Raw genomic sequence first — 12,657 nt, 5'->3', positions numbered from 1 at the left:
ACCTCAAGTGATCTGCTTACCTCGGCCCCCCAAAGTGCTGAGATGGATTACAGGCATGGAACACCCCACTCAGCCTTTCAAACTCTTTTTTAAGGAATTTTAGTGGACTGTAAAAGACAGTTTTGAAATTGCTGCCTGAAGTAATCTTCTTGCATGTTTTACTTGGTAACAGATATTTTACAATTTTTTATTATTTGTCACAAGGACATAGAAGGGTTTCTGTTGGAGGAAAAATTTTTGTCAAGAGAGCTTCTGGTATTTCATAGAGGCACTTTAGTCTCTTCCTAGGGGAAAAACCAGCAGAGGGTGCCTGAATCCCACCAGTGTAGCAACCAGTGCTGTAGTTTGCATTTTATCTGTTCTATATATTGGAATTGTGCATAAGACTTTATTTGTAAAAAAAAAAAAAAAAAAGAAAAAGTTTTAAAAAGTGTTTGGGAAACCATTACTTTTTAAAGGATATAAAGGCATTTACCTTAGTGAACCCAAATGCATTTTTTCAGCTACATCATTGCGGCTTACGTTGGGACAAAACATTTGTAAAATATTTGTTTTAATGTTTTAAAAGATTTGTTTTAACTCATGACATTTGGAATCAACATTTGTATACTGTTTGAAGAGAAGTTGTAAAGTTTGATTCCAGTAAGGCCTGTTCTACCTATCCTTTGCAGTACTAAATAGATTTTTAGCAGTCGTCTTTCTTTAATATTAAAAATAATTATCTCTAGCAAGATACATATTTACATTTTAAAGAGGAGTAATACTGTAGAATATTGAAAACTGGGTTTATTGAAAATTATCTGGAATCTTCAAGGTAAATTGTATGAGAATTTAGGTTACTCTCAATTACCTAGCTAGAAAATTAAATAAAATGTTTGGACCTTTTAAATAGTACTATCATAATACATGAGTTAAAACTGGATTTATTGGTGAAAGATCTCAAGAAGATAGTGGCAAATTTAAAGTTATACAACTATTTAATAAGGTCCTTATACACTGTACACAGTGTGTTTTTAAAATTAAATTCATTTATCTGATTTTAAAATTATAAATAAAAATAAATATTTTGATGGGAAAGGTGTTTAACGTCTTTTGCTAATGATTTAAATTGTTTTGTATACTTTGATCTAGTTCATATCAAACCCAAGGGTACTTTAAAACAAGTTGTTGGCCTTTCTACTTCTGTGGCAGCGTATTTCTTCTATTTTATAGTGTTCAGTTTCTGAAGGAATAAGTATTAAGTTTATAGTAATTTTGAAAGTAAATCACAGTCCTTCATTGCTTAAAATTAGTTCTTTATAGTTCTTCAGAATAATTTTATGACTGAATTGATTGGAAAATTTAGATTTTAATTGGCACTGTTAAATATGCCATGTAATTTGTGCATATAAATTTGAAGAATAATTTGAAAAACTCAAGTTGAGTTTGTCTGCTTGTGTTCGGGAAAGTAAGTTCTTAGCTATTTTTATCAGAGAAGTAATATAGAGAATTAAATTGTCGTTTTCTGCCGTTGTCATCACTGTCCTTAGTTAAGGTATTCATTAGTTCTGCCTAATGATGTGATTTTCTAACTAATAATTCTGTACTGCCACTCAGCAGTCTTAAAATCCAAGTCTGATTGTGTCACTGTAATGTCAAATAATTACTGTAGCTTCTCAACAGTGAATACATTTATTATATGAATGCCCTTAAAGTGGTGGTTCCACTTCCCTTTCTAGCTCATCTTCTGCCAACTTTCTCCATCTGATTGGCAAAATAGAACTTACCATTATTTTATGCAAGTATAAGTATTTTCTTAATGTTTCTTTCACGATCTCAATTTTTGTATGTATGTCTTATACAAACGTGTACACACACCTATGGCATTTCCTTCAGGAAGTCTTTTCTGATTTTCCAGTTATTTACTCCCTCTTCTTTGTACTTAAGTGTTTTGTTTTACTTTCTTTGTACTTCAGTTAGAGTAATTATCACATTATAGAGTAAATAAGTCTTCCTCACCATACCTGTGAAGTGTTCCTGATTGGAGACCATGTTTTTATTTTTTTGTCTCCAGTAACCAGCATGGTATCTGGCACATGTAGCATTCATTATTTATTAAGCGAATGGATGGATTAGGTTATCTAATAGAATTAGAGAATGAAGAATTATGGTTGGTGAAATATTCAGGTTGAATATTATTATGACATTTTTCTTATGACATTTTTATGATTAGATATGCATAAATTATACTTTCAGAAAATTATAATAGGAGAAAGTACATAGCATAATACAAGCATTAAAATTAGAATGAACATCACTTAACTTTTTGCTTTTTGTTGTTAAATCAGAAGTCACTTCAGGAGTTTGAAGCACTTCAATTTGTGTGTGTGTGTGTGTGTGTGTGTGTGGGTTTTTTTTTGTTTTTTTTTAAAGAGGGTCTTATTCTGTAGCCCACACTGGAGTACGGTAGTGTGATCATAGTTCACTGCAGCCTCGAACTCCTGGGCCCAGGCGATCCTCCCACCTCACCTCCCAAGTAGCTAAGTCTACAGGCATGCACCACCATGCCTGGCTAATTTTTTTTTTTTTTTAAATGAGATAATCTCTTGTGCAGGCTGGTCTTGAACTCCTGGACTCAATTGATCCTCCTTTTCCAGGCTCCGGAGTAACTGGGATTACAAGCGCAAGCCACCGTGCCTGGCTTTAAGCTAATAGCTTTTATAAGAGTTGCTAAAAGAAAAAAACCCAAATAGGTGACAGAGACTGAACATGGCTTGATTTACTTGTTGGCTTCTTAGTTTCCTGACCCCTGAATTACACTATGGGTATAGACAAATTAAAAACTTTATGTGTAACTGTTGTGTAGAATTCAGCATTTGTCATGGTGAAATAAGAATATTCGATATAAATTTTGAGTTTAATTTTCTGAATGCTTTCTTATAAAGAATTAACATAAAAACTTCCTACTTTGTGTGCTTTTCCACTCCCACATCCAGATGAAGACTGCTGAATCTGGATTGCATTGCCAACAATCAAAATTAAAACTTGGAAACCAGTTACCTTCATATTCAGCCCACCTTTACTATGCATCTCCATGTGGAATTTATCCACTTTCCTGTATTATTTGTCTTTTCCATTTAACTGTAGATTTTCTTTTAGCATGAGAATCTTATATCAATGTTTTTTGCAATGTATGCATTTGATTAGTGGTTGAAATAAATAGTTAAAATTATAAATAAAGGATATGTTTAACGGTTTAAAAAAAGGATGAAGACAGTATACAGTTTTATCTTTTTTTTTTTTTTTTGGGGGCTGGAGTCTTGCTCTGTTGCCCAGACTAGAGAGTGCAGCGGCCGGATCTCGGCTCACTGCAAGCTCCGCCTCCCGGTTTTATGCCATTCTCCTGCCTCAGCCTCCTGAGTAGCTGGGACTACAGACACCCGCCACCTTGCCCGGCTAGTTTTTTTGTATTTTTTAGTAGAGACGGAGTTTCACCCTGTTAGCCAGGATGGTCTCGATCTCCTGACCTTGTGATCCTCCCATCTCGGCCTCCCAAAGGGCTGGGATTACAGGCCTGAGCCACTGCGCCTGGCCTTCTTTTCTTTTTTGAGACAGTCTCGTTTGTCGCCGAGGCTGGAGTGCAGTGTTGTGATCTCGGCTCACTACAATCTCTGCCTCATGAGTTCAAGCGATTCTCCTGCCTCACTCAGCCTCCCGAGTAGCTAGGATTACAGATGTGTGCCCCCATGCCCAGCTAATTTTTGTAATTTTGGTAGAGATGGGGTTTCACCATTTTGGCCAGGCTGGCCTGCCTTGGCCTCCCAAAGTGCTGGGATTACAGGTGTGAACCACTGCTTCCAGCCCAGTTTTATCTTTTAATCAGTTAATGTATATTCGTTTATACTAGATGAACTTCTCATCTTTATTAAACTTTTGAGAGTTTTATATCACAATGACTTTTTGTCAGTATGAAGCACTGAATACTTTTCATTTTTAGTAGATATTTTAGTGATCAAATTGTACACATTTGTGTGTGTCATCTTCATAGCTTCCAAAGTTTAGTCATTAATTTTGTTAAGATTTTTTCCTTCAAAAACTATTGTTGGTGTATTTGAACTTCCCTTAGGCTTTTCTTTATAGATATATTTAAATATAGCAGTCAATACTTCCAATATTGATTTCTGTAAGATGCTACTATTGCAGTTTTAAACATGCTGTTGATTCCTTTCATGTGAATATTGTGAGCATTCTTTGACTATATTTGCAGTTAGAGTTACTAAGTATCCATTATAGCTGAAGAATGTGTTCAGTTAGTAAATAGTAACACATGAATTTTCCAGTTTTAAGTATAGTCAGCCCTCCATATCTGCAGTGTCTACATTCACAGATTCAGTCAGTTGTGGATCAAAAATACAGTCGTCTCTAGGTATCTGTGGGAGATTGGTTCCGGAACACCTAACAGATACCAAAATCTGCATGTGCTCAAGAACCTTATATAAAATGGTATAATAGTTGCGTGTAACCTATGCACATCCTTCTGTATACTTTAGATCATCTCTGGGTTATTTATAATACCTAATACAGTATAAATGGTTATACTGTATTGTTTAGGTAATAATGACAGGAAAAAGTCTGTATGTGTTCAGTGCAGATGCAACTATTCATTTCTTTTTCACAGCTGTTTTCAATCTGAATGGTTGAATCCACAGATGTAGAACCACTGATATGAAGGACTGATTGTGTTGGAAGAAGAAATAACAATACAACTGGCAATAGCCAGTAAATCTTCATCAGAATTATTAATTTAAATGTAACCTCTATTACATTATATTTGGTTCTTAAGTTATTTTAGTCATATCAGAGAATCATTTCAAAAAACAGTATGTTAAGTTACCTTCCATAGACAGTAGACAGTTACAAGAGTATAACAAATACTTTGTATACCAAAGGTAATTTAATAGTAAAACAAGTAACTTAGTAATAAAACATCTCAGTTTTCAATGATAAGCCTTTTGAAAAATAATTTAAAATTAGTTCCAGGTAGGAACTGTGATGTTACTGTCACACATTCATGAGTGGAAAAGCAGCCACGAAATAGTGACAAGAGTGTAACAGTAGAAGAAATGGATTAAGAACTTTACTCCAAAGAACTTTGACTGTCTATATAAATTAAATAACCTTCAAAATGGTATTGACCTTTGAAAAGTAATACCAGTTGTACTGACAATATTAGTGGATTTTTTTCACTTTGCGTAAATCTACAAATTGTGAAGCTCTGTGCAGTGCTTTAAAATCACACATAAATCACACTTTGGGTGGCTGAAACGGGCAGATTGCTTGAGCCCAGGAGTTCAAGACCAGCCTGGGCAACATGGTGAAATCCTCATCTCTACAAAAAATACAAAAAATTGCTGGGCATGGTGGTGGACGTCTGTGGTCTCAACTATTCTGGGAGCTGAAATGGGAGGATTGCTTGAGCCTCGGGAAGTGGATGTTACAGTGAGCCAAGATAGCACTGCTGCACTTCTGCCTGAGTGACAGAGTGAGACTCTGTTTCAAAAATAAAATAGAATAAAAGCACACCTAAATCAAAGATCGAAAATCTAGTTTCAGAGCTTTTTTTTTTTGCCTAAGAAGCTTACTTCAAAAGAAATAAGTATTTAAAATACTTTATTTTATTTTTTATATTACCTAGTAACAAATTTGAGCTTTTTTTTTCTCCTTTAGTGAAATTTGGTGCCTTGATTTTTGGCAGTTCACTAAATGATGAGTATAATGAAGGTTGATTGAATTGCAGTAATTCTGGAAAAAAATTTATATGAACTCATTATTTCTAAATTAAAAAAACAAAACTGTTCTGTAATAGGTTTATTGTGTAAAATTTGGGGAAACGGAGAGTATAAAGAAAAACATGTCTGTTATTCCACCAGTAAGAAACTATGATAAGGAATTTATTTCTTTTTGAAATGAACAAGGCAAAGCAAAACAAAAAGAAATTTGGATCCTGCTATAGACATAATCTTGAGTCTTCTCAGACTATGAGCATTTCTCCATTTTCTCCTTAACGAAAGTACAAAATGTAATGACTGAACTGGATTCCATCATATAGATGAGCTGTAATTCTTCTATTATTTGGCAGAGTTGTCTAGTTTATTTAATCCTTGCATGTAAATGATTGCATACATCAGTTGGTTAAAGTACAGCTGGCTGTAAATCGTAATTTTGTGTCCACAAAGTTTACATATTAGCCTTCTGTAGAAATTAAGATATTTTTAAATTGTGACAGAGGGCCTGGCTCTTCAAACAAAAATAATACTCATTATACCCCCACTCTCGTCCCTGAAAAAAAGCCTTATAGGTTATTTTGTAATAAATATTTTAAGATGTGAATACTCATCAGCAAATTTTTCTGTTGATAAAATTGGATTTGAAATTTTAGTTTTGTTTATCTGGAATAGGTACATCTTTTATTTTCATTTACTTAAAACTTCTTGATTTTAATCTTTCAGATTTCGTTTTTTGCCCTTTTAAGAGGACATTTCGCTACTGATTGTGATATTTTGTTTTGCAGAGTAATAGCTATCCACCAATGTCAGATCCGTACATGCCTAGTTACTATGCTCCATCCATTGGATTTCCATATTCTCTTGGGGAAGCAGCGTGGTCCACGGCTGGAGACCAGCCTATGCCATATCTGACAACCTATGGACAAATGAGTAATGGAGAACATCACTATATACCAGATGGTGTATTTAGTCAACCTGGGGCATTAGGAAATACCCCTCCATTTCTTGGTCAACATGGATTTAACTTTTTTCCTGGTAATGCTGATTTCTCTACATGGGGGACAAGTGGATCTCAGGGACAATCAACACAAAGTTCTGCTTATAGTAGCAGTTATGGCTATCCACCTAGTTCTCTTGGGAGAGCTATTACTGATGGACAGGCTGGATTTGGCAATGATACTTTGAGTAAGGTGCCTGGCATTAGCAGTATTGAGCAAGGCATGACTGGACTGAAAATTGGTGGTGATCTGACAGCTGCAGTGACAAAAACTGTAGGTACAGCTTTGAGCAGCAGTGGTATGACTAGCATTGCAACCAATAGTGTGCCCCCAGTTAGCAGTGCAGCACCTAAACCAACTTCCTGGGCTGCCATTGCCAGAAAACCTGCCAAACCTCAACCGAAACTTAAACCCAAGGGCAATGTGGGAATTGGGGGTTCTGCTGTACCACCACCTCCTATAAAACACAACATGAATATTGGAACTTGGGATGAAAAGGGGTCAGTGGTAAAGGCTCCACCAACCCAACCAGTTCTGCCTCCTCAAACTATAATCCAGCAGCCTCAGCCATTAATTCAACCACCACCATTGGTGCAAAGCCAACTGCCTCAACAGCAGCCTCAACCACCACAACCACAGCAGCAACAAGGACCTCAGCCACAGGCCCAGCCTCACCAAGTGCAGCCTCAACAGCAGCAGCTGCAGAATCGCTGGGTAGCTCCTCGCAACAGGGGAGCAGGCTTCAACCAGAACAATGGAGCGGGCAGTGAAAACTTTGGTTTAGGTGTTGTACCTGTCAGTGCTTCACCTTCTAGTGTAGAAGTGCATCCCGTGCTGGAAAAGCTAAAGGCCATAAACAACTATAATCCCAAAGACTTTGATTGGAATCTGAAGAATGGACGTGTGTTTATAATTAAAAGCTACTCTGAGGATGACATACATCGTTCCATTAAATACTCTATCTGGTGTAGTACTGAGCATGGTAATAAGCGTTTGGATGCAGCTTACCGTTCCCTGAATGGGAAAGGCCCACTCTATTTACTCTTCAGTGTGAATGGCAGTGGACATTTTTGTGGAGTGGCTGAAATGAAGTCTGTTGTGGACTATAATGCGTATGCTGGTGTCTGGTCTCAGGATAAGTGGAAGGGCAAATTTGAAGTTAAATGGATCTTTGTCAAAGATGTTCCCAATAACCAGTTACGGCATATTCGCTTAGAAAATAATGACAACAAACCAGTTACCAATTCAAGGGACACTCAAGAGGTACCCCTAGAAAAAGCTAAGCAAGTGCTTAAAATAATTGCTACTTTCAAGCATACCACCTCAATCTTTGATGACTTTGCACATTATGAAAAGCGTCAAGAAGAGGAGGAAGCCATGCGTAGGGTAAGAATATAGTAATTTTTTGTTTGGGGTCTTTGTATTGCTGGTGGGGTGCATGGATAGGTATTCTTGAATGCCTGTTAGTATTCTGAGTTTGAGAATTTTCTGTGAAGGAAACCAACTACTTAAGAAACAACTCTACAAACACCCTTGAAGGTATTGTGTGTGTCCTATATGAGCCGTTTCTTTCCTTTTCCAGGGTAACTCACGCTGAGTTAGCCTCTTGCACATTCTTCATACTCCCTAGATGATAAAGGCCATTGGGCCGCAGTGTTTATCATCAAAGCTGAATAAATTTTGGCATTTGTAACTAAACAGACTTTGTAAACTAACCAGGGGCTCTAATTACTAATAATATTAATCATACTAAGATAGGAGAAAATGTATTTAGAGTTTGAAACAAAGAATTTTTTTTTTTGATATGTCATCTTGCCATGTTGTCCAGGCTGGAGTGCAGTGGCTATTCACAGGTGCAATCATGGAATATAGCCTCAAATTCCCGGCCCCGAGCAACCGTCCTGCCTTAGACTCCCAAGTAGCTGGGACTACAGACCTGTGCCACTGAACCTGGCACTTAAAACACGTTTTAGTTATTTATTTATTTACATTTTATATATTACTTAATTTTTTTCAGATAGGGTCTCTCTTGTCCCGCAGGAGTGTACTGGCGTCAACATGGCTCACTGCAGCCTTGATCTCCTGGGCTCCAGCGATCCTGCTACCTCAGCTTCCCGAGTAGCTGGGATTGCGGTCACATGCCACCACGCCAGGCTAATTTTTGTGTTTTTTTGTAGGTAGAGGGTTTCCCCCTGTTGCCCAGGCTGATGTCCTGAGCTCAAGGGATCTGTCCCCACCCCTCTGCCTCCCAAAATGTTGGGATTACAGTCCTGAGCCACTGCACCCGGCTGAAACAACTTTTAAATAAATGTTTTACTCTAATTTTGTGTTTATAAGAAATTGCATGTATATATATATTTTTGTTTTGTTTTGTTTTTATTTTTTTTGAGATGGAATCTCTCTCTCTCACCCAGGCTGGAGTGCAATGGCGTGGTCTTGGCTCACTGCAACCTCCACCTCCTGGGTTCAAGCGATTCTCTTGCCTCAGCCTCCCGAGTAGCTGGGATTACAGGCGCCCGCCAGCACACCTGGCTAATTTTTGTATTTTTGGTAAGACAGGTTTCACGATGTTGGCCAGGCTGGTCTTGAACTGCTGACCTCGTGATCTGTGCACCTCGGCCTTCCAAAGTGCTGGGATTACAGGCATGAGCCACCGTGCCTGGCAAAATATGTTTTTAAAACATAAAACTCTTGAAGTATTTTTGTAATTTTTATACTTAAAGCACTTGTACAAAATACAGGCTTTACAGAATTTGATTCCTAATTCTGTTATGTACCCTCTGTAAGACTGAGGGAGACATTCCTGAAATAAAACATGCTGTTTATCCTTATATTGGCCAGAATTTTTTTATTTTTATTTTTTAAAAATATCTTACTAAGTGGCCCATATGGAGATTAGCCCCCCAAATATTGGCCAGACTTTGATCACAGGGCCACAAGAGTAAGTTGAACTAGGGAATGTTTTCTCTTCCAAACTGTAACATAAAATTGGAGTTCTGTTTTTAGGTGGAAAGAGAAAATGGATGGGCTTTTCTATAGGAGATACATTTAAATTTCTTTTGAAACTTAGTAGGGGTTAAGTTAGAAGCTCCTCTAATAAATAATGCTTGTTACTATGGAAAGCATGTTCTTACAGAATGCCTGTTCCTATGTAGAAATTAAGATAAAGAGGTAACTTAATTTAACTGTATGTAAAATGTCAGTGATTTGTTTCTGTGTGTGAAGCTGAATATCTTGTCTTCATGGTTGTGTGCAGCAGAGGGAAGTGTTTCAACATTTCTCGGAGGGAAGATGTTGGAATAATGACCTCGGAGCAGTAGTTTCCAAACCTTAGGTCACATAAATATTAATTGGGGTGTTTATTGAAATAGTAGATTCTTCAGACCTATCCCTTGGTATATTTGTTAAAGGAACTTGTAGTGTACTTTTTAAGTATAAACTACTCCAGGTGATTCTGGTGCTAGTTATTGATTGCTGTGTTGGATTGTTAGAAACTTTGCTTTGGAGTAATTAATACAAATGACTTTAAGGGTCTGCTGAACCTTTTAGATGGGTTGCTGAATATAATTGTGTTTTCTCCCACTTAAATGTGGGAAATGAGAGAAATGGGATCAAAAGTAGTTACTGAGTTTCAGTTTAGCAGTTAAGTGGTCATACTGTAACTGCCATTACAAATAGCGCATCAGGAGAAATGATTTGAGGTATGAAAGGTGGGATGCAAGTTGAGACTTCATTTTTAGATTGTGCTGATTTTAAGGTACCTTTGAGAAATATAGGCAGCAAAATCTCTGATTAGGCAGTTAGATGTCGGAGTCACAGATATGGGGACCTTCTGTTCTTAAACAGTTGATAGTATGGAAGTGGGATGAGATTACTTAGGACAAAGGATACATGGCAAGGAAATAACTTTTCTTTCGCCCACCACTGAGGAGATAATCACCCTTCTGTCTTTTTTTTTTCCTACCCAACTTGAAAGTTTAATCCTAGTTTTGTTATAATGTATTTGGTATGTTAATATTGTGTAGTTGTTTCAGGAAATTTTTAATGACAGGTATATGTTGTAGCTATATTATGATGTATATTGTAGCTGTGTACACAACAGTGATTTAAACTTTAACTTTACCCTTATATTGTTTCATTATTTTGTTAAATAAAGTTTGTCTTAAAGCTGCCTCCTTACATATTTTAAGTCTAGCCTAAAGGTTTTTCTGCACTTGGCGAACTATAACAAGTGGAGGTATAAACAGACCGTAGCCTACTCTTGTGCCAATCGCCAAATTTTGGCTGAATAAAATGTAGCCAACTGTTCAAATAAGGCAGATGCCAACCTGTAACCAGTCGAGCTGTTGATCTTACTTCTGTTTTCTGTACATCACTTTTCCTTTTTCTGTCTATAAATCTTCCACCACAGGGCTGCACTTGAGTGTCACAGCCTACTCTGGCTGGCTTTGTGATTCGTGAATCACATTCATTGCTCAATTAATCTCCTTTCAATTTAATTCAGCAGAAGTTTTTCTTTCTGTCACATTGCTGCCACCGTTTTTAATGCCTAGCACACCTTTGACGGCTCTATTTTGAATCTTATTTAACTTATTATTTATTAGTAAGCCTTTAGATCCATAAAATGTCTTTGGTCAGAATATGTAAACAACCATTTAGCTAGGTATAGAATTCTTTCTAGTCAACAGCCTTTTTACTTAAGGTACTATGTATAGGCTTTGCTTTATAGTTAAATGGTTTTATATTATGGAAAATTCTGAGGCTAGCCTACATTTTTTGTTTGTAAATAGCTGTTTTTTTGGTGTGTGCACAAAAGATTTTTCTTTATTTTTACATTGTGAATGTAAATGTGAAAACGTGTACATGAATGTTGTTTTCTGTAATCCTTTGTCTGCAGGCCACTTTTTTCTATTAATGTCAACAGATTTGTTGAATCTTTGTCCTTGAGTTCTGTTGGTTCTTTATTCTTTTTCTCTTCTTTTGGAGGATTTGAATTTTCCTGCTCACTTATTTTTCATGTGTATTTGATTTGTGCTGTTTCTGTGATTTGTGAGGTTTTGCATTCTTCACTGATAGTAATTGTTTGCTTCTATTGTCACATTCAGCTCCCCCTCTTAACTCTGTTTTCTTAATGGAATCCCTTGATCCTAGAATTCATCTTGATTTTATTGAGCACAAAGGACTGTTTAAAACTTACGTCTGCTTTCTGTCCTTACTGTTTTTTAGAAATTTTTTATCTTTTTCTTCTAAAAAAAAATTAAATATACTAAAATTGTAAATTTCCTTGACCTGCCAGTTTAGAGTCAAGCCCTCTTTCCCCCTCTCATTACTGAACCACTGATTGGTTGTTGGTCCCTATAAGACATTTTCCATATTGTCATAACTGAAATTATGTACTATATGATCTTTTAAGACATTTATCTTTCACTCAGCATGGTATCTTTGCAATTCATCTATGTCGTTGTATAACTCAGTTCTTTTTTCCTTTTTATTACTAGGTAGTTTTCTATTACATAGATGGACCATTATGTCTATTCCATTCATTCTTTGAAGGATATTTGGGGTGTTTTCCTTTTGGGGGTAATGTAAATAAGGCTCCTATAAGAATTTGTGTATACTTAAAATATGTGTATTTTATTCATAAAATTCATTCGTACAATGAAATTCATTTTTGGGAGGTGTACAGCTCTGTGAATTGTAACATATGTAGATTTGTGTAACCACATTATCAGTTAGGATACAGAACAGTTTCATCATCCCCCAAATCCTCCCTTGTATACTAGCCTTTTGTTTTTCCGTCCTTTCCCAAGGCCTAAGCCCTGGCAGCCACTCATCTGGACTCATAATTTTGTTATCTCCTTTGTGGTTGGGGGGAGGCTTCAGGACTATCCTTT

The 12,657-nt window shown here is 36.5% G+C and overlaps 1 protein-coding gene across 6 annotated transcripts in view; it reads left to right on the top strand.

Moving 5' to 3' along the window:
* YTHDF3 (YTH N(6)-methyladenosine RNA binding protein 3) overlaps nt 1-12,657 on the top strand; it is a 58,020-nt gene that overhangs the window by 13,557 nt on the left and 31,806 nt on the right. For all 6 annotated transcript variants that reach the window (XM_011982158.1, XM_011982155.1, XM_011982153.1 and 3 more), the window contains one exon: nt 6,551-8,149. In XM_011982158.1, coding sequence (XP_011837548.1) covers nt 6,569-8,149 — 1,581 coding nt within the window. In that variant the 5' untranslated portion in view covers nt 6,551-6,568. The remainder of the gene's footprint in view (nt 1-6,550; nt 8,150-12,657) is intronic.

The sequence above is a fragment of the Mandrillus leucophaeus genome, unplaced genomic scaffold (genome assembly GCF_000951045.1).
Source record: "Mandrillus leucophaeus isolate KB7577 unplaced genomic scaffold, Mleu.le_1.0 Scaffold236, whole genome shotgun sequence".
NCBI lineage: Eukaryota > Metazoa > Chordata > Mammalia > Primates > Cercopithecidae > Mandrillus > Mandrillus leucophaeus.
This window is presented reverse-complemented; position numbering and strand designations above follow the sequence as displayed.